This window comes from Vicugna pacos, chromosome 21 (genome assembly GCF_048564905.1).
Source record: "Vicugna pacos chromosome 21, VicPac4, whole genome shotgun sequence".
In the NCBI taxonomy this organism is placed as follows: Eukaryota; Metazoa; Chordata; class Mammalia; order Artiodactyla; family Camelidae; genus Vicugna; species Vicugna pacos.
In genome coordinates, this window is record NC_133007.1 from 28,096,989 (window position 1) to 28,122,412 (window position 25,424).

The 25,424-nt window shown below is 47.3% G+C and overlaps 4 protein-coding genes across 16 annotated transcripts; 1 reads left to right on the forward strand and 3 right to left on the reverse strand.

Moving 5' to 3' along the window:
• Positions 1–722: 722 nt before the first annotated feature.
• On the reverse strand, positions 723–9,788 carry MLLT11 (MLLT11 transcription factor 7 cofactor). Of its 9 annotated transcripts, none has more exons than XM_072946616.1 (4): positions 9,308–9,788; positions 6,170–6,298; positions 4,892–5,002; positions 723–1,138 (listed from the first exon to the last, which is right to left on the reverse strand). In XM_072946616.1, the coding sequence occupies exons 1-4, from the start codon at positions 9,326–9,328 to the stop codon at positions 860–862; spliced, it is 540 nt and encodes a 179-aa protein (XP_072802717.1). In that variant the 5' UTR covers positions 9,329–9,788; the 3' UTR covers positions 723–859. The 9 variants fall into 9 exon arrangements, 8 of the variants coding, with proteins under 8 accessions (XP_072802717.1, XP_072802718.1, XP_072802716.1 ...); XM_072946617.1 differs by lacking the exon at positions 9,308–9,788 and adding an exon at positions 8,935–9,002 and having other exon boundaries at positions 4,846–5,002; positions 6,166–6,298; XM_072946615.1 differs by lacking the exon at positions 9,308–9,788 and adding an exon at positions 6,906–8,027 and having other exon boundaries at positions 4,892–4,917; positions 6,166–6,298.
• CDC42SE1 (CDC42 small effector 1) lies at positions 9,131–13,898 on the forward strand. Of its 2 annotated transcripts, none has more exons than XM_072946621.1 (4): positions 9,131–9,263; positions 9,797–9,910; positions 10,624–10,712; positions 11,589–13,898. In XM_072946621.1, the coding sequence occupies exons 1-3, from the start codon at positions 9,210–9,212 to the stop codon at positions 10,696–10,698; spliced, it is 243 nt and encodes an 80-aa protein (XP_072802722.1). In that variant the 5' UTR covers positions 9,131–9,209; the 3' UTR covers positions 10,699–10,712; positions 11,589–13,898. The 2 variants fall into 2 exon arrangements, with proteins under 2 accessions (XP_072802722.1, XP_006217025.1); XM_006216963.4 differs by having other exon boundaries at positions 9,800–9,910.
• Positions 13,899–14,317: 419 nt separating this feature from the next.
• On the reverse strand, positions 14,318–16,540 carry C21H1orf56 (chromosome 21 C1orf56 homolog). 2 transcript variants are annotated; one of them, XM_015250075.3, is made up of 2 exons: positions 15,378–16,540; positions 14,318–14,461 (listed from the first exon to the last, which is right to left on the reverse strand). In XM_015250075.3, exons 1-2 carry the CDS (start codon positions 16,395–16,397, stop codon positions 14,441–14,443), a joined length of 1,041 nt encoding a protein of 346 aa, XP_015105561.2. In that variant the 5' UTR covers positions 16,398–16,540; the 3' UTR covers positions 14,318–14,440. The 2 variants fall into 2 exon arrangements, with proteins under 2 accessions (XP_015105561.2, XP_072802709.1); XM_072946608.1 differs by lacking the exon at positions 14,318–14,461 and having other exon boundaries at positions 15,374–15,483; positions 15,602–16,540.
• BNIPL (BCL2 interacting protein like) lies at positions 14,318–25,165 on the reverse strand. Of its 3 annotated transcripts, XR_012062867.1 has the most exons (11): positions 24,965–25,103; positions 22,956–23,051; positions 22,695–22,759; positions 22,245–22,469; positions 19,714–19,896; positions 19,417–19,519; positions 19,121–19,252; positions 18,179–18,265; positions 17,830–17,928; positions 17,108–17,344; positions 14,318–14,461 (listed from the first exon to the last, which is right to left on the reverse strand). XR_012062867.1 is itself a non-coding variant. In XM_006216962.4 (10 exons), exons 1-10 carry the CDS (start codon positions 25,006–25,008, stop codon positions 17,308–17,310), a joined length of 1,071 nt encoding a protein of 356 aa, XP_006217024.1. In that variant the 5' UTR covers positions 25,009–25,103; the 3' UTR covers positions 16,715–17,307. The 3 variants fall into 3 exon arrangements, 2 of the variants coding, with proteins under 2 accessions (XP_006217024.1, XP_015105638.1); XM_006216962.4 differs by lacking the exon at positions 14,318–14,461 and having other exon boundaries at positions 16,715–17,344; XM_015250152.3 differs by lacking the exons at positions 14,318–14,461; positions 22,956–23,051 and having other exon boundaries at positions 16,715–17,344; positions 24,965–25,165.
• Positions 25,166–25,424: the final 259 nt, after the last annotated feature.

The window sequence follows — 25,424 nt, forward strand, 5'->3', positions numbered from 1 at the left end:
CATAATGTCAGCAAGACTGCATCTTAATATTTGAAATCCGAGTGATTTTCCTCTGTTAGAGTTTTCAACCCACAGAAGAAAATTTGTAAAGTGAGTAGGCTTGAAGAAGGAACACCTTTGTGAGAGAGGGTGCCTATTTCTGACATGATTCAATGCTTTCCTTTATTGTCATTTCCCATGATGTATTATTTCCTCTTGTTTTATACCTTGAACTACCCCTTTCTCTGAGAAAAAGTGTATTACAAGAAGTAGAATTAAAAAAATGAGTCTTATCACCTTAGCGTTTTAGAAATTCTACAGTATCCCACAGTCTTGTAGCAGATAATCTCAAATTAAAAACTACAAGGTTTTTACCAACCCTTGAAGAAATATTTGTTCACAAGCCTGGAGCAAGAAATTAGGAAGGTTTGAGCAATCTCTGAAGCTGTTCAAAAAGAAGTAAAAAAATCAGTCCTCCATTTTCACTACTATACCGCTCTGGGGTGCCCTCACCAGGCCTGTTTTCTGGAATTAACATCTGGAGGAGGGAAAGGAGGACTCCCTGTGATCCAATACTCCATTGCTTGAACCCTTTACTTTGTGGCTTGAGGGCTTCTGAGAGAAACCGATAGGAAAGAAAGATAGATAGATAGGCTTTTGAGAGAAACTGATAGATAGATAGACAGATAATAAATAAATAAGTAAGTAAATAAATAAATAAATAAACCGACCAACCAACCAACCACAATTCTGGCAGATTCATCAGCACCACCTCAACACAATAGAGGGGAGAGAGCAAGATTAATAGGGGAAAAGGGTGGAAAGTAAGGGGCTTGAAAGGGCAGACAATGAGGGCAAGGTGGCGGGAGAGGTCTTGGGCTTAGAGCAAGTCCAATTCGAAGGAGTGGATGCTGGCAATGGGCGCTCTCCAAAAGTTGAAGGTGCTGTACTCGAGGAGGGCATCGCCATCAGGGCTTTTCTCCTGTTCTGCTCCGGTTGCTTGCCCGGTCATTTTGCCAACGCTGCTGTCCTCGATCTTGTAGGTGGATGTATCTGACAGACCCAGGCCTTCCAGCTCTGACAGATCCAGTTCTGGAATGGGCATCCTCCAGAAAAGAAAGGAGCTGTACTGGCTACTCACAGGGTCCCTCATAACTTCCTAAAAAGAAACCACTTGTCAGTCTTCATGCTATAGCCACCTCTTTGTGGCCCATGGCCTTTCCTTACTGAGAAATTTTATATCCCATTTGCCCCTGTACATAACCCAAATTCCCTAGGACAAGATTCAGGAACTCTTCCTCTATTACTGCTTTCAACCATTTGCTAACTCCTACTCATCTTGGAATGACTTATTTACTGCCTACTGCTTGGGCCTGGTTTTATGGCTTCCAGAATCTGGCTCCATTCTTCCTAGCAGTAGTACATCCTCTGCTACAGCTATGCTCATTCATGTCTTGCTTAACTCTCTCCACTCTCCATCTTAAAATAGTACCCAAGTTTCAAGACTCCATTCAAGTCCTTAGAGGGGTCTTTCCCCTGAACTCATATTTCAAAGACTTGATTTCTTCCTGCCTTTAGATTAGTAGGTCATGGTACCGCTGCAAAGGGCTGCTATAACATTTCTGCTTACTGTTTTCCTCCCTGCTTTCTAAACCCACTATAAACTCCCCTCTTCCAGGAGGACATCCTTACTTACATCCTTACTCAGCTCCATCAACCCTACTTTTTCCAGCATCTCCCCCAACACCTGTATAATTTTACCTGACTGTATCAGTTTAGGGTTACAGATCACTCTTATGTGTTTTGTATAGAGATAATCTTATCTTCTTCAAGGGGCTGAGAGTTTCCCCAAGAGTAAAAACCAGTCTGTATTGTACCTTATTCACAAGTGCTAGGCTTTGCAAACCAAAGACATTCAAGGCTGCTGATTAATTCTCCCTCACTATTTAATACAATGAATACCTTGCCACTCCCATTTATAAGCCCACAAATAAACCTTAACAGCCTATTTCCCTCTAGCCTACCTCTCCTTCAGAACAAGATCCAGGTGCTAAAAGAAGTTTCCTGTGCTATAGCAGGATCTCTTTCCTCTGATCTCAATGCTAGAATAACCTGATGATAGAGCAAATGGATTGGAAATTCCAGATAAGGAAAGTATAGATTGGAAGAAGAAAGTCTTTTAATAGAATTAGGTACTTTTCTATATTTTGATGAATACTTCTATCAACTTTTCTCGTCCCACCCACACCCTGATGTTAGACTATTCTATCTCCCTGCAGCCTCCATCCAGCTGCTTACAAGCCAAAAGAAGGGACAAGAAGCATTAGTTGAAATGTTCCCGAAGGAGCAGAAAGAACATTCCACTACCTCCAAAAATAGAACCCATCTCAAAAGGCTGTCCTCCAGCACACTCCAGTGGCTCTCACCAGGCCTTGAAGCTCCTAAATAGTGGCCTTAAAGAGGTTCCAAAATGCCCCTAAATAATGTGGCAGGAAGAGTAGACTTTAATCTAGAACACAGTCACGTGTGAGTGTAGGGGCTTTAGGAATGCTGAGTGGGTAGACTAGGATGTTTTTAATGTTAAAAGTGGATTCTGAGTTGCTTTCTTTCTTCTTAGGTTCAGGCTCCAAAATAAACCCTGGGAACTGACTCAGCAGAGAAGCTGCTTAGAAGGAGAGTGATTTGGGGACTGGAACAGGGTGGGGGAGCATGTTGGAAAGGTGAGGTCATCGGTCCATGATCTTCAGCCCTGATCATCTCCACAGTAATTTGCAGAGGTATGTACACAGAAAGCTACAAAAAAATGTCCCTATCAACCAACCAAACAACTCTGGCTTAGGTCTGGGACTACTGAGATCCTAAGGAGCAAACCTTAGGAACCAACAGTGTTGTTGACGTCTTCTTAAGGGATTTTTTTAAAACTAATTGCCATTTTTGTCTACCTAGCTGGCTTCTTTTACATCCCCTCCCTTACCAGTCCCCTCCAGAGTGAGCTTAATAAAATGCTGGGCATGTAATAGACTCTTTAAAAAATGGAATCATAGGGAGAAAAAAAATCATAGAATTTTAAAACTAGAAAACATCTTAGAAATTATCCAGCTAGTTTGGATAGTGTCTCCTAAGCCCCAGTTTGGTCCTTTTTTGATGTGTTGTACATAGATAGTTGCCTGCAGTTTTATATAATCTTATACCAATATTTTCAAAATTTGCAAGAATTCTTAGTTCCTGAAGAATAGATATTCAGTGGGTTAGGTGTTGACTGTTCCTGTGATTCTGATCTGAATAGTGAAATTGCAAAAGGCAGAAGAGAGCAGGCTGGGATTGAGAAAAGGAAAAATCTCTCTGACAAACTGACTCCTTTTCTTACATCCAGCTATGTATAAAAACTGCCCAAACAATTCTGAATATCTGACAGAACTTCTCTTGCAATTAAAAAAGCTAAAGGAAATTTTACAAAATATTAACTCAAAGACATGTACCGAATACCAAATGCATTTCAGAAAGGCTCTCAATCAAGCATATATGGCATTTAATATCAAATTAAGAATGCTGACTATACAGAAAATTGAAGCTAAAAATACCCTTTACATTAGTAGTGAAAATTTTAAATTTAATATAGTATGGATTTAATTCCCAAGTACCCAAATTTTACACAAAGTCCCTTTTCAATTAGCTTTCTCTTCCCCAAATATTCTCTACCCGTACCTCATCTATCTTTATATCTCTCATTTACTTATCTTAAAGGACTCGGACAGTGACTTGTGCCACAATATATGCTCAATAAATGCTTCCCACTATATTCATTTTAAATTATTCAGATATTTTAGGCAAAGGTAATTTATTTATAAATATCATTGTCTATTCTTAGAGAGACACAATTAGCAAATACATAGTATCAAGTGGCTCTCTCTGAGCCACACAGACACACCCAAATACGCTTTGTCCAGACCCTCTGTGGGAAATTCTGGGCCTACCCAACAGGGCCTTGCTGTGTCATGCTGCCATCGTAGAGGGAAGGACAAGGGATGGTGGTGGAGGGGAATAGAACCTCTCGGGCATCTCATTATATGTGTCTCATTCTGGGCTTGGATTTTCCTGTTAGCCATGTCCTTCCCCCACCTATTACACTGAGCTGCAAATAAGCCTTTCTTTTCCAGAATCTGCCCCCATACCTAGCTCTTGTGGTCTGTACTGATTTCAAATGGAATCAGGCAGTTCTCCAGCACAGAGGCCCCTACCTTCATACCTCAAGCTGCCCCTTTTTTTGGAGCAAAGGTTTGACAATGGGAGGAGACTGTTCAAAGAAAGGTCAAGATTAATCTCAATATTATCGAATATCTCTCCCCCTAAACTCCTTCCTACAGAGACAAGTAAGTTTGGAGTGAGGGTAGACACATCAATGGAACATGACAGGAAAAAAATGGAAATATAGGGAAGTAGAGGCTAGAATGACCCAGTAGGACTACAGATTCATCAAAAAACTGCTAGAACATCATCAATAAAACATGTTAAAAAAAACTGGTAGAACAAATTACGGCTTGAGAAGGAAGATATAGATAACAAGACTGAAGATAATAAAATACACAGGACAATAAATTATAGGCCAATTTATAACTGAAATAAAGGAGATAAATGCTGAAAAATGATAACTACATGTAAATTATTAGAAATTAACGTCTGTGTGAAGGATTGTAAGGCATGGATGGAGATTTTAGCAGAGATGTGAAACGCTGAACAAGTAACTACCCATTGTTCACAGCGCTGCCTTCTCTCCTCTTGAACTGTACCACAACCTCACCCTCATTTGGGGTCTTCAACCTCTTCTATCTTTGCAGCCCCCTGCCCCCCTCCCTCAGTTTAGATTACCTGTTACCAGTGAATTACTAGCGTGTTCCAAAGATGCAGGGAGTACCTCAGGGCTCCGCTGTCTGCTCTGGGCTGGAGAAAAAGAGCGACTGGGGCTTTGACGGCTTTGTCTTCTCCCTCTCTCTTCAGTGACTGAGTCAGTCTGCTCAGCCTCCCCCTGCAATGCAGCCCCTCCTAAGAAGGGCGGAAGGACTCCCCGCCCCCTCCCTGCCTGACTCGGCTAATTCAAGTGATAGGCTCCAGAACACTTTGGGCAGGGAGACAGGATTAAAGCGTCTCCGTAGGCTCATTGGTCTGCACTGTGATTCCCGAGCTCTTCCATCAGTACCATGGTGACTGAGGGTGCAAATGAACGAGCAGTTAATTGTCCTTTAATTTTAGGCTTTATGGGTTTATGGATTAAAAATCTTAACTGTAGACAGTGATGGAAGAGTGTTCCTTTGTTCTCCAATTTAAGAATTTCAGGTTACGAAGTGGTTTTGAGAATCAGAAAAATTCTCCATCCCTCCGTTCAATCCTTACTCCTCCCAGTTCACCTCCCTACCCTCGCAATGGGTAAACCTAGTCCTTTTCCATTTGGGGTAGAGCACAAGAAGACTGGGGGCTGTGTGTGCTTCTCCGAATCTTTGAACTTGGTTGGGGCCGGGGGCTTGGGGGCTCCGCTTCCTTTGCCCCGCAACGCCTGGCGCGCCAGGGGAGCGCGCGATTCGGGGTGGGGGGCGGCTAGCTAGGGTGCCTGGCCCTCCACGGGGACCCACTCTCCCGGGTCCTCCCAGCAGGGGCTGCGGCCTCGGGGGCTCGCGAGGCCCCTCCCACGTCCCTCCGGCGCGCAGCGCCACCTCCGGCCGCAGGCGAGCGGTGCGCAGGGCTCCCAGCCGGACGGCTTTCGTAAGCGCGTCGCGGCCGTTTCCGCCCTCGGCCAGCCCCACCTCTGCCGGCGCGCCCTCGGCTCCCCCACCGCGCCGAGGAGCGAGCCCAGGAGCCCCACTCTGGCGGGCGCCGGGCAGGAGCCCCCCACACCAGCTGCCACCGGACGCCTCGATGTCGGAGCAGAGCAGGTGACGCCTTGGAGTCGGTCCCTCGGCCCGTGCGCCCCGCCTGCCCAGCCAGGCGGAGACGCACCGGATGCTGGGGGTGGGGAGGGAGGGTGTCCAGGGCTGTCGAGATGCTGGGCCGGTGGCAAAGGGGTGCGCTCCGTGAGTAATCATGCCCCTCCGCTCCCGGGCGTGCGAGGGTGAGGCCGCCGAAGAGTAGAAGGGAAAGAGGGTCTGGAGTGTTGGGGGAAGCTGGGAGGGGGAGAAGGTCCCTTTTGAGACTCACCGACCTCGGTGGGGCGTGTGCCAACAAACTGAAGCAGAGCTGGTCCGGGAAGGTCTAAATCAGAGCCAGGCAGCCACGGAAGACAGTGACGAAGTCCGAAAGGTTTACAGAGAAGTCTCAGTCCCAGTTCAACCTTGGGAAGGGCAGAGAGTTTCTGGGTAGATTTGGGGGGTGGGCAGAAATGGAGTCTATGTGACTGAATATACTGGGGAGGGAGAGGTTAGGCCTAGCTCTGTTTCCTCTTAAGCCTCTACAAGACCTTTCCTGGGGAAGGGCACGTTGGTCCTGGGGCAAATGCCTGTCACTTGACTGAAACGTGGGGTCCAGCCCCACTTCTCTAGAGCTCCGCAGCAGCCCTCCACGTCTGGAGGTCTCCACCGGGGACCAGCTGCAGTCCTGGGCGCATAGCCAGGATTGCCCACTCCATTCTCTCAATTCTCTTTCTCTCCAGCTGCTTCTTGTGAAGGCTTGTCAGGCAGCGGGTTGGAGGCCTTGGGGCTGGAGGCAGCGGGACCGGGAGAACCGGTTTGGGGCTCGAACAGGACCAGGGAACTGCCTCTGTACATCCTTCCTCCCTGGAACCTTTCTCCCGTCCGTTCTCCTGCTCACTCCCCAGTAGTTTTAAAGCTCTTAAGCCCCATTATGACCTTGGTGTCTCTCCCAGCTCTGTATTTCACCCTTCCTTTTTGGGACTCGGGCCCAGTTCTCAGCACTGCTTGGCTGTCAGGATATGGCCTTACACAGTCTAATCCTGGTCCCTCCTGCTGTTTACCCGGCCCCTTTCCCTTCGCTGAGGGGTGGGTAGTGGGTTCAGGACTTCGTTTTTCCTCAACCCACTCTTCTCTAGATATTTTAAAGGAGAGTGGCAGCCAATCACCCTTACTTCCTTTCCGGGCCTTGTTCCCCTCCTCCCTCACCACCACCACCTTCACCCTGCCCAGTCTTCTCCTCATGCTGACCCCACCCCCAAGTTTCAGAGACCCTTATGTCCTGTGTCCTGGGGAATGGAATTTCCTGGTCACTTCTCATCATCATTGGTCATTTCATGCCAAGTCTCCCCCCCACACACTTTCCCTCCACCCAGCTCTGGCCAGGTCCCTGGAAAAGGAACAGAAACGTCCTTGTTCCCTCCACTGCCCCTTTCCCTCTCTCCCTTCTCGCTCTCTTCTCTCCCCTCCCACCATCCGCTTCTGTCCACTCAGCTTTGAGCAAGGGGGGTGTTGAGGGAGAATCCAGTCTCAGAACAGCCTGTCTGGTAGTGTTGGGGGGTTTCCTCTGATTCTTCATTGTTTTCTTCAACCTTCCCACCCCACTAACCCTTACCACCCAGTATCACCACCAGCACGACAAACCCTGTGACCGACTGACTTCCCCACTGACCACAACTCCCCTCTCTGGACAGCTGTGTTCTGACTTCCGCTCTGTCTCATTACTCCTCCCCTCCAGTGGTGGGAAGGGAAGTAAGAGAAAGCCCAGGCTCCTGCGTCTTTCCCCCACTGTATCTCAGTGTTTGTGTGATCTCATCTCAAGGCTGATTTTAAAAAGCCTTCTCAGTTCTTAGATCAGTGTGGGGTGTCAGAGCATCAGGATTCCAGTCCTGGAGGGAGGGGAGATTACTGTTCAGGCTAAAGTGTAATGTTCGTGAAACTGCCCTGTTTGGAATCTTTGAGGTTGCCTATTTTATGGGACTGGGGGAGTGCGGTGACAACTGAGGAAACCCATCTGTGCCCTGTGCTGGCTGGCAGTAATGAAAAGGCGAGGAAGTTCTTCTTTGGACACTAATGCTATTGGAAAATTCCTCGTGTCTGGTTGGCTGCTGAAGCTTGGGGTTGGACATGGTGAGGGAAGAGACGACAGGTTACAGCATGAGGGGCGGAGGAAGAGAGGGAGGACCAGGCCCTGTGGGGTGTGAGGCAGAGCAGAGCGGCACGATAGGACATGTGAAGAGGGTGGGGAGGCTGGAAAAAGATTCCTCATGGGACAGAAGATACTGGCACATGTACCTACAGCCTGCTCACAGATGATCTATGCAGGACGCACACGCAGGGATGTGGCTGTGCCACGTATGTGCAGACAGGTGCACACACAAGAGTGCATTGATACAGAACACAGATAAACAGTGTATACAGCCCTCAGGAGGAATCTCAAGGTTAAATAATAAAGGAACTGTTAAATGGCTTCTGGGAGGAGTTGGATCTTGGTTGAGGGAAATGAGGAGGAACAAGGGCAGGGAAGAGAGAGGGAAGCATTCCTCACTGCAGAGTCTTGAGTTCCGACCTGCTGCAGTCAGTCACCTAGAACCTAGGTAGTCAAGGCTTCTCTTGGTCTTAAAAAAAATCTAGGTGTTCAGGGTAAAGTAAGGAAAAAGGGAGGGTCGGGGTGGAGTTCTTGTTTGTGAGACCGAAAAACCACCATTTCCTCTTCAGAGTCATTTAAATGTCCCTCCCCTTCTGCCCTGAACCCAGGGAGAAGGGAGGTGGAGCTGGTAGCACCCCGACACTTTGCTCATTTCTGCCGGTGTCCTCTGGTCCCTTCCCATCCTCGCTCCAGCCCCAGCCCTGCTCAGCTCCAGTTGGTACCAGCAGCTGCTGCTTCTTAACCCCTTGGTGACCTTCTGGTTCTCTTCCTTTGTCTGAGAGTCAGGCTTTGAGGTGCTTATGTTCAGAGCAGGTTAGTGCTGGGTGTAGGACTAGGGCTTTTAAGGGAGAGCAGGAAGGTGTGGGCTCATCAGGAGGCTTCTCAGGAGATGGGCAGGGAGTTCTTACTAACCTTTCTTCTCTCTTTACTTTCTGCTCATCCAGGGTTCCAAGTCTGTGGAAGACATAACCTTGTGCCTGCCTGCCCACCCTACTCTCAGGATCTGAGACGCTGACCTTCACTGCTCAGCTCAGGGCTCCAAGGACTACTTTCTCCAGACCTGTCCAGCTGAGGCAACCCAGGGTGTTGTTAGAGCTGAGGGGAGTGAGGAGTGGGCGGTCACGGCACCAGAGCAGGAGCCCTCCAGGGCCTCAGGCAGAGGAGTGAAACTGGAACCATCAGGGAACATGAGTGAATTTTGGCACAAACTGGGCTGCTGTGTGGTAGAGAAACCCCAGCCGGTAAGTGTCCCCAACCCCACCCCAAACACACAGAAACCAGGTACCAGACACTGTGAAGCAGACATGCCGTCTAGGATCTGCCGTCCATGAAGCACATTCCTTGCCTCCCTGTCTGTCAGGATGGCTTCTGTGGCCAGGCAGATGTGTACGTAGGATAAAGGGGCCTGGGTGATGGAAGAAGTAAATGGTCCTAGCTGTCACCTCCTGTTCTTGTCCATTCTGAGTTGGGCAGGAGTTGTAGGTAGAGCTTAATGCCTGCCAGTTTTTCCCATTGTTTCCTCATCAGCCAGAGGTGACTTTGACATGTCCTTTCTTGGTCCAGTCTTCCCTGTACAGGCCACTGCCCTTACCGCCCTGCCCTTTCTGCGTTTATGTTGTTCCGCTTTGTCCTTCATACCCTAGTGATTTCCCTATTACAGTGCCCTGTCCCCTTTCCCACCAGGCCCTTAGCTCTTCCCTTAGTGGTTTTCAAGACTCTTTTCCCTGTGACTGGAGGAAGGGATTTCAGACATAACTCCCCTATCTTCTCCAAGCAGAAGAAGAAGAGGAGACGGATTGACCGGACCATGATTGGGGAACCAATGAATTTTGTCCACCTGACTCACATTGGCTCTGGGGAGATGGGGGCCGGAGATGGACTTGCCATGGTAACAAGGGAATGGGGAGAGGTTGATATGGGATTGTGGCCTTGAACTATGCCCCTTTTTGAAAGTTCAAGCTGGAGGCATAGCAAAATACTCTATGGGAAGCAAGAAGCTAGGATTCTAGTCGCGGTCGCAGGCTGCATAAATCTGAGGCCTGGCATTTCAGGTCTCTGATCTAGGCTCCTCTGTCTTTACGCTTAGCAGATTGCTCTTCACTGGGATGGGAGATACACGGTCTTAAGATTTACTTGGGGGGCTTTTTCCAAAAACCCTAACCTTCCTATTAATTAAAAACTGCTATCTCAGCACCACAGTAAATTGTATTGTGTTCGGGAGTGTTGGGACAGGAAAAGGTCTGAGCACCTCTGTCCTTTGATGTCTCGTATGCATTTCTGCCCTCAAAACAAGGGAAATGGGCTCGGAGCTAGTGAAGGAGTCTTTTCACCAATTATGAAACTCAGATAAATATGAGAGAGTCCTTTGTGAGGCGATCTTATTAGTAAAAGACCCTTTTTATCTCATCCTCATGAGGGTCAGTGTGAAGGGAGGCACTGAGACTTCCCTTGGAGGAATGGAGGTTAGTTTTTACCTTTTCAGATTGATTTTGTGGTCAAGGAGCTGGAGTCACGTCTCATCTTTGCTGGAGGGCGCAGGGGAGGTCTCTTACTGTGCCATATGGAGACTTGGGAGAGGGTCTCACATGTGCCTTTTCACAGACAGGTGCCGTTCAGGAGCAGATGAGATCCAAGGGAAACCGAGACAGGCCGTGGAGCAATTCTAGGGGCTTGTAGCTCCAGCAGGAATGGTGAGTGATTAGAGAAACCCATCTTACGCCTCTAGCCTCCTGCCAGCACATTGTGATTCCCTGCCTCAGAACCCTGATCCCCTGCAAGAATGGGAAGTAAACAGAGGGAAAAAGAATTAGAATAGAAGAGGCAAGAATGTAGGGTCCATATAACAGTGAGAAAAGAACTGAACAAAATAAACTATGCGTCCAGTATTTAATTTTGAATTAAATAATTGAACCCCAGATATTTAAGCTCAAAAGAAGATTGTCTTGATAGAGCCCCTATATTTTATTGGATGAATTTATGTTCTATAAAATGGAATGAAATTGAGAAGGTCTATGATTTTGCTGCAACTAAATTTGGTGAAACAAAAAGTTATAAGGACAACTTAGTTGACAAGTTTCTTAAAATAAATCTGTCAAGTTAATTTTGACTGAGGGGGGAAAAAGATAGTATCTTTGAACTTGAACATATTTAAGATAAAATTTATAAGTAAAATTCTAAATTGAAAACATATTCAATTTAATAGTTATTACCAATTTACTAGGCTTTTTAGCAGTTTACTTAATTAAAAATTGTCTGCCTACAGAGAAGAGTTAATTGGAAGTGTCATGTATTTCAAATTGTTAATCATAAAAATACATCTTTAAACATATGTAACTATTTTGTAAGCCCATCAGTATAATAAAACTTGTTGGTCAATTGATTAAAAAAAAAAAGAATGTAGGATCCAGAAGGGCAGAGAGAAAGGGATGTGCAGGCAGAAATAGAAATAGAAAAAAAGAGCATAATGTAGAAATAGTTAAGAGTCTAAACCAGGTGGTGCCTTCTGCCTGAGGCTGGAGGTTTTCTTCGAGGCTAATCTTTCTTGTTTTTCTTTTTTTTAAAATCAGGTTCTACTGTGTGTCCAGCCTCCACCCTGTCCAGCCCAGAAGAGATGCTGCCCCCACCAGATGCCCTTCTAGAATCAGTGACCCCAGGGCCCCTCTTTTCCCTGACTAATAGTGCCTCACAAGGCGTGGGGGCTGGACTCCCTCCCCTCCCTCTGGCCATAGCCCCTCCTGGAGATGGGGTCAAGGCAGCAGGACTGACCAGGTGACTACTGGTTGGCCAGAGGAGCTCAGCTGGGGCCTCGACACTCTCAGATCTGAGATAGGAGTTTTCTGGGAATCTGGAATGGGTTCCTTTCTCCTGAATGATGGTCTAGGTGCCATATGTTTTTAAACTCTTAACCTGAAACTCCTTAAATGTGGTGGGTGAGTGAGATTATGGAAGCTGAAGCCGGCTTTACTGAGAAGCTCCCTCCCTCCCTGCCCTTTCCTCCTGGAATGAACTGAAGCAGACGTCAGCCAGGGGCTGGGCGGGTGACCACTGGCTAGTCTACTCTCTCTCTCTAGATCTCTGACTTACAGTCCCTCAGCAGCTCTCTGCCAATACCAGGGTCTTTTTCTAGGTAGGCCTCTAACCCTGTTTCTGTAGCATAGCTAGCTCCCTAAGATCTTTCCTTTTTTTACAAAAAAATATTTTTTTTAATTTGACTTCTCTTAATTACCCCCATCCTGCTACTACCTCTTCCTTAATCCTGTCCCTGTTAGGAACCTTACTGTTTCCCACTGGATAAGAGTTAAGCTAAGAGGTGGATCTTAACCTGAAGACATTCCATGTAAGTTTTGAGGATCTGGCCTACCCTCTGCCAACCTCCTTGCTGGCCTAAGTGAGAGCAGGAAGAGGGATCTGGAGAGAAACCCAGAACGCAGCCAAACTAGGAGGTATGTCTCAGGGTGTACTATTGATCACTGAGGATGGGAGGGCTGGTGAGATAAACGGGTTGACAACAATCATTGAGTGAGCTTAAGATCCTTACAGCATGGGAGCAGAAAGACCTCTAGAGTAAGGTTGCTTAACCTAGGCACTTTTGACATTTTGGGCTGGATAATTCTTGGTAGTGAGGGACTATGCTGTGCATTATAGGATGTTAAGCAGCATCCCTGGCCCACCCTAGTTATAACAACCAAAAATGTCCCCAGACATGGCCAAATGTCTCCAAGGCAGCAAAATCACCCCTAGGGGAGAGCCACTGCTCTAGAGTCAAGGTATGTTTCTCTTGAGTGATTTCCACTTACTCATCCTAAGCCTGAGCCACGGATGAACTAGGGTTCCTTGTAAAGTAGGCTCAGGGGGCCGCACATAATCTCCAAACTTCTTTATTCCGTGTGCTGCCTGTGCTTGCGTGGGTTCATGTCTCTACGATGGATATGTACTGTGCTCCATTCTTAATGCTCTCTGGAGGAGGGGTTCCTGCAGGGTGGAGGCCTGAACAGGATATCGTGGGATTGTGGAACAGAAGGAGAGAAAAGCGGTAGAGTTGCAGATACCCCAGCTTATCCTCCCCAAATTTTAAGCTCTGTATCTGTGCCGTAGTCCTAGAACCAGACACAAGTAAGACTCAGGGAGTTTTGTCTGAAGACCAGGTCCCACTCTCCACCTGGCTAAAGAGTCTGCTTTAAGTGGGAGAATAATGTAGGAGCAGGGTCATTAGGCACTTTCAGTTTTCTCAGGTGTTTTTTGTCTGACCCCTTCCTTGCAGGGTGACTGAGGGGCAGAACAGGGCAGATGAGCTTCTGTCTGCTCCGTGAGAAGGTGGTCTCATTAGCTTGGTAACAGGAAGCATCCTGTCTGATGGTAGTGGGGGTCAGGAATGTGGGAATTAGGATCCACTCTGCTGATTCCACTATCCATCCAGTTCACTCCCTCCTGTAGTGACTGAGGCTCTAATTTTTTGGAATCTCTGTGTATTTCCTGCAGGTTTTTAGTGTCTAAGCTTGGTCATAGAAATACATTCCCAATTTACTCAGTTCCAGTCTAGCTAATTGCTCTGAAAGTAGCTCACCTTGTTGCCCTAAATTATCTCAAAAGCCTGAGGGTTATACTAGATCTAAGGGGTTAACAGGATAGGGTAGACAGGTGGGGGCCTCCTGGAATCTGGTCATCCTGATCTTGAGCCTTATTCTAATGCCTGCTCTTTGGACACAATCTTCTTTTCTTTGGTGCTCTCTCACCTTCAGCTGCCTTCTCTAATGTGTATGCTACCATCACTTTAACAATATTTAGAGTGATGGGAATGGGTTTGAGAGTCATAATTTATATTAAAAATTGTTGGACTTTTAAATACATTTTCAAATAAAAAATGTTTAAGCAAAACAGTTGCAGAGTAATCACTATAGGTGTGTTGTTGGGTTAAAGGATAGACGTGGTTAATGAAGGCAACTCCCAGGAAGTGGCTGTCAGGGAATTTTGTGCCGACATTGCCCTTTCTGAGGAGAGAAGGCTAAGTGTTATGAAGGCAGGAAGCCCACCATCGTCTTCCAAGGGCTTAGCTCGTCATTCCCGTTCCCTTTTCTTGGCATTCATTTGGGATTTTTCGGGTCTTTAAAAGAAGTATTTGTTTAAAGACAACTTTGGAAATGAGCAAGATGAGCAGCATCAACATTTTTATCCTGTGGGACAGGGAAGGGGCCAAGCCAGAGGCTGCTAGCTACACAGTTCAGTTTCTAAGAGTCCAGGGATTTATGGTCTCTCTCTCTCAGACACCACTGTAAAAAGACACAAAAAGAACAAACAATGTTTTTGGTTTTTGTTTTTCCTAGTTTTGTTTTTTTGTACTAAAAATATCCAGTGGGTGCTGGGATTGAAAGGGGAGGAGAGGTAGAGATGCTGACACCTCCTCTTGTGGACGAAGTGGCCATTACCTCTGATTTCTGTTTATCTGAGTAAGGAAACAAAATAGAGAAAAGGGAAAATATTATAACCACATCTATATTCTTTTCCCTTCCTTGCTTCTTCATTTCTTTCTCCCCACAAACTCAACACTCATTCCCTCAGCACTACTGCCCACTATTTATGCTGCTTTTTTATATTGAATAATGGTATCGGACACACAAGGAGGACAGAAACAAACTGCTGAAATGACCAAGTAGACATATTACTGTCCTTCCCCTCTCCCCAGGGCCCTGTCATCCTGAGACCTTGAGGATATTTTATCAGGTCAGTTAGAAACTTTGCTAGCTCTTTTGGTAAAGTAGAGGACTATCATTCCTTGAGACTTCTCAGGTTTCTGGGAATAACCCCAGAAGGACAGTTCTAAGGGACGGCGGTGGTGAAGAGCATGGGGACTACTGTAAAACAGACTTGGCTTAAATCTTGCTGTGACTCTGTCACTTACTAGCTTTGTAAACCCCATTCATCTCTAAAGTGGGAATAATTCTACCATAGGGTTGTTGTGAGAATTGAGCCAGGTAAAGTGCACATGCTAAGACCTCAGATATTGGTGGCTGTAACTGTTAAGTTGTATTAGTAAACTGCAAGCTATTAATATCTTCCATATCCATTACTTACCTGTGCATCAAGAATTCTTTATATACCCACAGTCTTAACAATTTGGTCAGTAATCATCTGATGACCAACAATACATGTTGCCTAATAGGCTAACAGCAGTTGCTTAAAAAATGATAGGTGGAATCAGTGGCTAATGATGTGAATAACCAATGCATATTATGAATCAATAACCAAACAGGTAAGTAATAGTTCATGCAGACACACTGGCTGGCTTAGCAGCAGGGTTTCGGGTATCAGGACTTTTCAGATCCATTAACAAAGATCCTGGCTCAACACCAAACACTTACTGGTTGCATCTCTGTGAACACTGAAGAGAGGCTGTTCCAAATATCCTCCAGCCCAATCCTGACCCGTTTCCAAAAAGCAAGGGCTGAGCTGTACCTGGGGCTGGGGCTGGGGATGAAGGGGGTGGGTCTGAGTCTGGTGACCAGGGGAGGAATGGGGGTGGTGGTGGTGGTGGTGGTGGCCTTAGTGGTGGTCTGAGTGGTGCAGCTGGTGTCAGGACAGAGACCTGCGTCCAGGGGGCACTCCTCCCGTTGCCGGTTGCAGGGGCATATGTGGTAGGTGCAAGGTCGGTGCTCAGTGTGGAGTTGGCTCAGGGCCCCAACGCGGAGGCGCCCGGAAAGGCCGTGCAGCTTCCCGCCCCGGCTCCGGCTCATGGTGCCTGACTTGCAGTGGCAGTGCCACGGGCCCCAGGGCCCCAGCACCAGCTGCAGATCCTCGGGAGCTGGCATGGCTGTGGGCGAGGGCGGTGGCCACGGGTTCGAGGAGGACCTTGCTGTTGACCATTGGCTCCGGGTGCCGTCGGAGAACGGCTGATCCGCAGCGGTCTTCCCAGTGGAGGGCGGCTGGCTGGAACTCATAGTGTTTTCAGGATCATGGCCATTCGCTGCAAACCCTCGGGTGGGAATCGTACTGGAAGTCTCCGAGCCAGTGTCATTCTTTCTGGTGTAAATTACTACTCCTTCTTCCAAAGACCCATCCTCCTCCTCCGCCAAACGCGACCGGCTACCTGTGGACACCGTGGAGGCCAAGAGCTCGGCAGCAGCCGGGCCTGCCATGCGGTCGGCTGCGGCCACAATGTCATCCTCATCCTCCATTGTTACCCTTATTTTCTGGGTAACACGGCTCCGGGCAGTGGTCCGGTAGCTGTGGGTCATAGGGCCCCCGAAGCGGAAAGTGTCCCGCTGCGTCGCGGTGGCGGTGGCGGTGGCGGCGGCGGTCGAAGTCAGGCCTTGGGCCCCCGCCGCCCGGGCCCCCAGACTCAGCAGCAGGGCCCAGAGCAGTGCGCCGGCGGCGGGGACCATGGGGCTGGACGGTGTGGGGTTGGGAGGGAGGCCAGCGAGGAAGGCCAGCGAGGAAGGCCGGGGCTCCCACCTTCTCTCCCTCCCTTCCGCTCTCGACCCTCGGGGTCGTTAGAACCGAGGCCCGCGGGGGAGGGGAGGGGCGGGGCTCCGTCGCGCGCCCCTCCCCTCCCCAAGACCCCTCCCCCATGCCCTCTCCCCGCAGGCCCAGGCACTCAGCTAAAAATCCCAGGGAACCTGTAGCGTGAACCCTGTGCCAGAACGGACAGATTGTGATGTAAGGGGCTGGGGAAGAGGAGTTCACTTCCTCGGAGCAGAGCTTAAACCTCTCATCACAGTTTATTAACCGCTACAGATCTGAATTTATTAAAGAGGACAAAAGTACAGGTTTGAGAACAACCTTTCCCCAGGCTCACAGGCAACAGACGTGACTACTAAAGGAGAGAGGGTAACCTCGTTGTTGACTGTTTCTTTAGCATTTGGGGCACTGACTGTGGACTCCCAGTAGGCAGGCTGGCTGTGGTCAAGCCCCGCCCTCCCCATTCATCCCTCACCTTCACAGACTGCTAGAAGACCCCAGGGGGAACCGAAGGATCTCAGACTCAGGGAGATGAATTTGCCCAAGGTTCTACAGCTAAAGCAGCACCGCTTTGCACTTTCCTATACAAAATGGCACCACAGGCACCCCTCCAACTGAAAGGGAAGTCACCCACCAGATCAGGTTCTGGACCTCAGAGCCTGCTCTGAAGGCAAGGTCACGGAATGAATGACGTCTCGTTGAGGTGTGAAGATCCAACGATACTGGGGTTGAGGATAAGACGTTTACAAGACAGCTCAGATGTTTCAGGGGTTAGGGTGTAGGCAGATCAATTATCTTTGCTTGGTTATGAGGTCCTTTTACTCCAGTCCTCTGCTAGATCCCGCCTGAGCCATAGAGATCCTGGTCCAGCCTAGGAGAAAGAGAGGAAAAGAAAGTGGTTCAGGAGCAGGACCTGGGTCTTGCTCAGGTGTTTAGGGAGAGAGGCCAGGTGAATTGGAACAACTAGAAGATTGGATGCTTGGGTTGGGTCGGTCATCATATAGGACCCTTTGCTCCCTAGCACCCTCCCCTCATTGGATATTCTCTCCTATTTGCTGCCAACGTATCCTTCCTTAATTTCTAGGGCTAGTCTGAATCTCCTCTAAATTCTGTGCTGTGATTACTCTTTTATTCGTTGATCACTTATGTGAATAATTTTTTCATTTGTTCTTGCTGGATACAGTAGCGTCTTTAATTTCCTCTCCGGGTGTGTGGAGTTTTCTCGGATACACTGAAGTATCTGAAAGCAGGGCCTCGGTCTTTTAGTTCCTTTGTATCTCTCCCAAGACATTAAGAAAGTGGGAAGTGGCTTTACACATCCCATCCCAAACTTTTATCCTTAAGCTCAGGACTCACTGTCTGACAGCTTCCGGAATGTGGATCTGATCCATGGAGATGAGTTGGGTCAGCTCTCCCAGGCTGTTCAGAAAACGAATCTTTCGTGTAAACTTGGAACTGAAAAGAGAGGATCAACCAAGTGTGTTTTATACCGGGAGGAGGGCTCCTGGAGACCCTTACAGAGGGAAACATAATAGGTGGAGAGTGGCTAAGGCTAGAAAGAGTCAGGGTGGGGCAAGAACATCTTAATCTTTTTTTAATTAAAAAATCTTTGAATTAAATAAAAATTTTATTTTAAGGAACTTCTTAATCTTGATTGTGAAAACAGGGAGACGGGGAAGGGGGTCTTTGTCCCCAAAGCTAGTACCTGATGAAGGGCCGAAGCAGCGCCAGGAATGCCTTCACATACCACGTAGCATGGACAACCAGCAGGGCGCGCAGGTTCTTCCGGAGCCTGCGGAAGAATATGAGACCGTCCCACTCTCCTTCCACCTTCACACCTGAAGATCAGGTGGAGCTGTCTTCTGTTCTTCTCTCACTTCTCCAACCTCCAGACTTCCTCTTGCAGCTGGGTCTCATCTCCCTTCCTTTAACTGCAGTCTCAGCTCCATTGATCTTGTTTAGCCTCCTCATTTTTAGGAAATTCTCTCAGAATCCCTTAGCCTGGTCTCCTCTACCCACTTCCTTCTGTGCCCTACCTTTGCACAGCTCCTTCTGTACACTCCTCCATCACCCCATGACCAGGAAGATTTATAAAACTCCAGGTAAAGAAGACCAGTGAGAAGGAAAAAAAGAAAAGGAACGAGAGAAGTGTGCAAATGGCAATGGCAGATGGAGGGAAGAAAGAAAAAAAAAAAGGAACATCAGGGGAAAAAAAACACATGGGTCAGGGATGAAGGCAGACAAGAAAAGAAGAAAAGAAAGCAATGGAGATGTGGAAAGTGAAATAAATGGCAAGACTGTGAGAAAAGGAAGGGGGTTTTCCACATGCCAGGCAATGTGCCACGTTGATTTACTTGATTTTCACAAATACCCAGTGGCAAAAGGTATTCTCATCGCCATTTTACACAGAAGGAAACTGAGTCCCAGAAAGGTTAAGTGACTTGTCATACAGCTTGTAGATGACAAAGGCAAGATCTGAAACTAGATTTCCGTGACTCCAAGTAAGGACAGAAGACAGGAAAGGTTTGAAGAGGGATGCAGAGGGACAGAGAAAAGCGGAAGAGACTGAAGGAAGAAGAAAGCATGGAAAGCTAGAAAAGAAAAGGATAAGACAGAGAGCTGCAGCTCTTTTGCCCTAGAGGCTCACCGCCGGTCCAGAGTATGGTAACACTGGCGTATCCAGCTCAGAGATGGAACCTGGGCCCTACTTGTGCCTCCACTCAGGTGAACCAGCAGATAATTTTCAGCTACCAGCAGCTCCAGAGTCCCCACCATATACCTGAGGAGATGAAAGTGTCAAGGAAGGTATGTGTTTGGAATCGTGAGGATTGAGGGGGACATTACTGTAGACTCTATAATCAGTTACTGATCATAGGAAGGGTTCTTTTCAACTTTTCCCTCCCTCGACATCCACCCTGGAGCCCTTCAGGCCTCCCACCTCACCTAAACAAGTGTTCCATGACGTAGGTGTAGTTGGGGATGCTGCTTCTGGGCAGATAACAGGAAGCGAAGACGATGACCGCATTGAGGCCATCACCATGGTAGCCTGGGGATGTGAAGGGGAGAACTCATTCAGTCAACAAGTAAGTATTGACGGACAGTACATCTGTTTAGGGTGAAAGACTCTGAGGGTCTCTGAAAGTTGCAGGAAGTCATTCTGAACCCAATAACTGAGTTTCCAGCTTAGCATTTCATTCAAGAAGTCAGAGTTCTCACCCCTCCACTTAGGCCAGCCAGTACCTCCATGAGATAGCACTTTCTTATAGGGCTCAATGGCAGTCATGTCCACTCGCTGCTCCTGCTGTCCTGTTCGGAACACCCTCCAGTGATGACCATCTTCTCCAGCCACATCCCACATGCAACCCCGGCCCAGCCTCTCAGCTGCCTCGCTGGCCCCTAGACCCTCTGCCCGGGGCAGCTCATCTGAAAAAGAGGGATGGGGGAGGATCAACAAGACAGAACATATAATGGCCTTGAGGCCACTGCACTATGGCAGGTTGATAGCCCTTGTCATTACTCTTGATTTTTTCTTTCTTTCTTCTCATGCTTTTCCTTCCTTGGGTGAGCTCATCTATTCCCCTGTCTTCAAGTACTGCTCATAAGGTGATGATTCCTCTCAAACCCAGACCTCTCTCCTACCACCAGACCCACATCCCTAAATGGCTAGAGTGGACGTCTCTATTTCGTGTTTCTCTATCATCTCCAAGTCACCAGACTCCAAGTGCAACTCAAATTCATCCTCTTCCTCCTCTCGCCCATATTTCCTTTCTTGATGAGCCCATCCATCTAGCTGCCTGAGAGAGAAAACTGTGTATCTCCTGAGACGCTTTCTTCTCTATCAGCCCTTGAGCCAGATGGACCCACGTCCTCCTCCATCTACCTCCATTACATCCTTCATATCATTCTTTCCGCTACTGCTGTCCTGGTACAGGTTCTCAGCCTTTGTCACCTGGCCTTAGTCCTAGCCTCCTAACTCGTCTCCCTGCCTCTTGTCTGTTCTCCTCCGTGCCACCCTTTGCATCACTGCTAGAGCAAGCTTTCCTTTCTCCTCTACCTTTTTCACTCAAAGGATAATATACTATACCCGCTAATTCTGCATGATCTTTCCACAGCAATAGAAAGAGCTGCTTCACCACAAAAAATAAATGCCTAGTCTTTAGTATTCCACTGTATGGACGGATGTGTCACAACAGAATATCCTACTGATGGAACTTTAGGCTGTTTTTAATCTTTTAAAAGCTGTTAAATCTGACCGTGTTACTCCCTTGGTTAAAACCATTCAAGAGACTCCCTACTGCCTACAGGACAAAACCTCAATTTCTTAGTGCGGCAGCAAGGACCTTCATGACTTGCCCCTTGCCTACTTAACACAGCACTGTCTTTTTTGTCTCTCTTCACCTCCCAGGCCTTCCTATCTGTGACAGAATAAAATATAGCTTGGTTTTGTCCCTAGTTCCTGAGACATCTCCTGATGATAAAGGTCAAGGTGGTATCTTTCCCTGTTCATAACAAGCCCCTCTCCACCACACAAGTTTATGTTAATGAGGTGACTCTGGAAGGCTCCCACGGATGGGTGGCTGCTTGCCAGGGGAAACAACCACATGATCAGAGGGTTGGAACTTTCACCCTCTGACCTCTGAGGAGGAGAGAGGGACTGGAGGTTGTGCTAAATCACCAGTGGTCGATGATTCAATCACACCTACATATGAAGCCTCCATAGAAAGCCCTAACTGAAGGGGTTCCGAGTTGGTGAACACATAGAGGTGCTGGGGGGCGTGCACCCCTGGGGAGGGCACAGAGCTCCTCACCCCATTCCGTGCACACTTTGTCCTACATATCGCTTCCTTCTGGCTGTTTCTGAGCTGTATCCTCAGAAAATAAACCAGTAATCTAGTAAGTAAGCTGTTTTCCCAAGTTCTGTGAAATGTTCTGATAAATATGAAACCTGCGGAGGGAGCAGTGGGAACCTCTGATTTATAGCCTGTTGGTTAGAAGCACAGGTGAGAACCTGGACATGTGACAGGTGTCTAAAGTCTGGGGGGCGGTCTCATGGGTGAGCCCTTAGCCTGAGGTGTCTGTGCTAGCTCCAGGTAAGTGTCACAGCTGAACTGTAGGACACCCAGTTTGTGCCTGGAGAGTTGGAGAATTGATTGTTGTAGGGAAAACCCATACGTTAGGTGTCTTAAGTGTTGTGAGTAGAGAAGAAACAAAATTTCCCTTAATACTTAAAGTCATGCTTCCCACTTTGCATTTCCCAGCATGCCATGCTCTCGCCCAAGCTGCTGCTTCCACCTGGAACGCGTCTCCAACCCCCGACAAGCTCAGCATCGCCTCCTCTGTGGAGTTTTCCCCAGCACCTCTCAGGCAGAGCGGACCTTTGCCTTCTCCCTGCTTACACAGTACCCTGTGCACGTGTAGATCCCAACCTGTAACTGCACTCGTTTTTATACATGTTTATTTCATACTAAACAGAGAATTCCCTGAGGATAGGGACTGTCTTCTTCATCTTTATAACCCGGTTCTAGCTCAGTGATGGCACATAACCATTATTCAAAAAAGTTTTCCTTAATAAACGAAGCACACCCCCCACCTGCTGACTACCCTCACACTGGACCCATGGGCTCTACCTTTCCATCCTGAGGAGACTTTGCTGGCCTTGCCTCGTGGTCCCCACCTTATTGGTTCTAACTTCAGTCCCATTAAATCCATTCTGAGTGTCTTTAATCCTGGGCTCTACTTCAGCCAGCTCAGTCCTCAGCTTTCTTTCCCACCTTCCCATTCAAATTCATGTCCACTGTCCAGCTGCTCCGAGTCTGAAGGTGTCTCCAACTCGTCCATCTCCAGGTCAGAACTGCCCTCGGAGGAGGAAGGATCAGAGTGGGTGGGAGACGCCCCATCATCTCCAGGCCCCTTGGTCAGATCCAGTCGCAACTCTGGGGCAGAAAGACGCTTACGCATGGGGCGATGGCCACTTAGGGCTAAAGTGCTGGGGGTACCTGGGGTTGAAGGAGGGGGAAAAAAAGAAGAGAAACATGTATGAGTGTTGGTGGGGGAGGTTAGAATTCCTGTATATGTAAGTGACGATATGGGTTGAATTCCAAAGAATGACCAACACAAGGGACGTTTGGAAAAACAAAAGTTGAACCACAAAGGGACAGGATGGCATAACCTTTCCCTGGACTAGAATCAAGAACTTGAAGCCTGGGTTCTGATTTACCTACCTGCCTGTGAATCTCCTTCAGGATCAACAGGATCTTCAGAAGGGTCAGCCTCTTCGGGAAGCAATCTAGAGGGGAAAAGATTAAAAGGGAGCAGAAACAGAGGCTAAAGGCATCAAGACAGGTATCGATTCTCTCTCCGCCATGATTTTATCACCTCTTCTTTCTTTTCCCCAGCTCATTCCTTCAAGTCTTAGTTTACCTTCCCTGCCCTCCATTTGTGACCAACCCTCCCTTTTCCCAACCTCCCTCACACTTCCTCACCTGGGGAATTCTTCATCCTGCCATTCCTCCGTCAGCTCCAGTTCCCCAAGTCTCAGGGATGCTCCTAGCCCTGCTGTTTCTGCATTCTCCCTGACCCTGATAGTCCCCCAGAAGAGATTATCATGAGACAAACGAGGCAGTGTTTTAAGGGAACTGGATAGTAGGTGAGAACACTGGGATGAAGAACAGTAATTAAGCTTTCAGAATATACATACAGCTTAACAAAAAATCCAATCAAAGTAATGGGCAGAAAACCTAAACAGACATTTCTCCAGTGAAGACATACAGACGGCCAATAGACACATGAAAAGATGCTCAGTATTGCTAATTATCAGAGAAATGCAGATCAAAACTACAATGAGGTATCACCTTATACCAGTGAGAGTGGCCATCATTAAAAAGTCCACAAACGATAAATGCTGAAGAGGGTGTGGAGAAAGGGGAACCCCTTCCTACACTGTTGGTGGGAATGTAATTTGGTGCAGCCACTATGGAAAATAGTATGGAGATTCCTTAAAAAAACAAAAAATAGTTACCATATGATCCAGCAGTACCACTGCTGGGCATACAGCCAGAGAAAACTAATTTGAAAAGATATATGCACCCCAATGTTCATAGCAGCACTATTTTTTTTTATGAATTGGTGATTTTTAAAAAATAACTTGCAGATACTATCAATGAGCTTTTGTTGCACAGCCATAGCAGCACTATCTACAATAGCCAAGACATGGAAGCAATCTAAATGTCCATCAACAGATGACTGGATAAAGAAGAAATGGTATGTATGTATGTTTGTATATATATATATATATATATATATAATGGAATACTACTCAGCCATAGAAAAGAATAAAATAGTGCCATCTGCAGCAACATGGATGGACCTAGAGATTACCATACTAAGTGAAGTAAGTCAAAGATAAATATCATATGTTATCACTTATATGCAGAATCTAAAAAACAAAAGAACACAAGTGAACTTATTTGCAAAGTAGAAACAGATTAAAAAAATATAGAAAACAAACTTGGGGTTACCAAAGGGGAAAGGGAGAGGAATAAATTAGGAGTTTGGGTTTAGCAGATACAAACTACTATGTACAAAGCAGATAAACAACAAGGTCCTACAGTACAGCACAGGGAACTGTATTCAATAGCTTGTAATAACCTATTATGACAAAGAATATGAAAAAGAATATATATATGTATAACTGAATCACTATGCTATATACCAGAAGCTAACACAACATTGTAAATCAACTATATTTCAATTAAAAAAAGAAAAGAAAAAAGAAAAAAACAATTAAGGAACAGGACAGAGAGCAGGCCTTAAAAAGAACTCAGATCTCTCGTCGCTGAGATGTTTCTACCACCTTCACCACTTGTTGGAAACCGGTCACCCCTACTGTTGGGTTTAGGAGCGGAGAAAGCACGGAATGTCAAGCTAGTTATTTTTACCTGTGTGGCAGTTGCTCCACCCGCACGGTGGGGGTGAGAGGTATTTCACATTACAGCTGGCTGGAACCCAACAGACCTGCCCAGCTGTCACTGCACAAAGTTGGGGAAGATGGCACCTTGTCAGGCCTGCCTTTCCTCGACCACACTGGGGAGTGGTTAGGGGAAACCACGGCATGGGTGGAGGGGTGGGGGAAGAAGGTAAGGGGGAAGGGAGATTTGCTGGGAAAAAGAACCTGGACATAAACTTGGTTCTGGGTCAGCTTTCCTGATGGCCATTCTGGAGGATGGCTTGTTAGAAAACAGAGAACAGGGGCATAATATGGAAGCTTCCTTGAAAAAAAAAAAGCAGTAGGAACTATCCTGAAATCCCCTGTTCCCTAATTCTCATATGACACTGGCATTTCCTACCTAGAACCACCCCCATCCCTTCTCTGCAAATTAACTCTTGTCTCCTCTAGGAACTTGAGATTTGACTTGGTAAGAGCTGGATGGTGGGAAAGTCCCAAGACCATTCACTCCTTGTTTCCAACCAAGTTAGCCAAGATCTTACTCACCCAGGATCTAATGCCTTTTCTCCTGCCTCTTGTAGAGTTCCCATCTTCGCGGGTCTCTGTCTCCTTCTTTAAACACTGAGAGTTGTCGGGGAGCTGAATATCCCAGCTCCCCAACACTTCTGAACGCTTTTTCTCTGTCTCAACTGTTTGTTGCTCTTGCCTCCAAGGAGGAGGGAGATGTGGAAAGGAGGTAACCTCCCCTTCAAACAGGTTTGGCCACCTCCCTTCCCAAGAAGCAGGTTTGCCCAAAAGAAAAAACCTGCCTATGTGGGGGCGGGTTTTGGGGAGGAGAGTGCATTTTCTAAAGTGCCTAGTCTTGGGTGAGTCTAGGAAGGCAATTTTCCAGATTCCTTAAAACCTTCAGGAATCTGCTTTAAAAAAAAAAAAAAACAAAAGGAGAGACAATGGTAGAAACCATTTTAAGACTATCTTGGGCCTACTTCTTGAGCATAAGGAAAAT

Excerpts from the sequence above, each read along its gene's own strand:
- MLLT11 (XM_015250092.3), bottom strand. The coding sequence starts at position 7,118 with ATGAGGAGAAGACTGGGCAGGGTGAAGGTGGTGGTGGTGAGGGAGGAG. Across the intron at positions 6,299-6,905 it reads AGGGACCAGGATTAGACTGT|GTTGAACTGGGACTGAGACT; the intron begins GTAAGGCCATAT and ends GCCCTTCCCAAG. Across the intron at positions 1,139-4,891 it reads GCAGACAGCGGAGCCCTGAG|GAAGTTATGAGGGACCCTGT; the intron begins GTACTCCCTGCA and ends GTTTCTTTTTAG.
- CDC42SE1 (XM_072946621.1), top strand. The coding sequence starts at position 9,210 with ATGAGTGAATTTTGGCACAAACTGGGCTGCTGTGTGGTAGAGAAACCC. Across the intron at positions 9,264-9,796 it reads TGGTAGAGAAACCCCAGCCG|CAGAAGAAGAAGAGGAGACG; the intron begins GTAAGTGTCCCC and ends ATCTTCTCCAAG. Across the intron at positions 9,911-10,623 it reads CCGGAGATGGACTTGCCATG|ACAGGTGCCGTTCAGGAGCA; the intron begins GTAACAAGGGAA and ends GCCTTTTCACAG.
- C21H1orf56 (XM_015250075.3), bottom strand. The coding sequence starts at position 16,397 with ATGGTCCCCGCCGCCGGCGCACTGCTCTGGGCCCTGCTGCTGAGTCTG. Across the intron at positions 14,462-15,377 it reads TGTTCACAGAGATGCAACCA|ATAAACAGAAATCAGAGGTA; the intron begins GTAAGTGTTTGG and ends TTCCTTACTCAG.
- BNIPL (XM_006216962.4), bottom strand. The coding sequence starts at position 25,008 with ATGGGAACTCTACAAGAGGCAGGAGAAAAGGCATTAGATCCTGG. Across the intron at positions 19,520-19,713 it reads GAAAGTGCTATCTCATGGAG|GCTACCATGGTGATGGCCTC; the intron begins GTACTGGCTGGC and ends TCACATCCCCAG. Across the intron at positions 19,253-19,416 it reads GTCATGGAACACTTGTTTAG|GTATATGGTGGGGACTCTGG; the intron begins GTGAGGTGGGAG and ends TCATCTCCTCAG.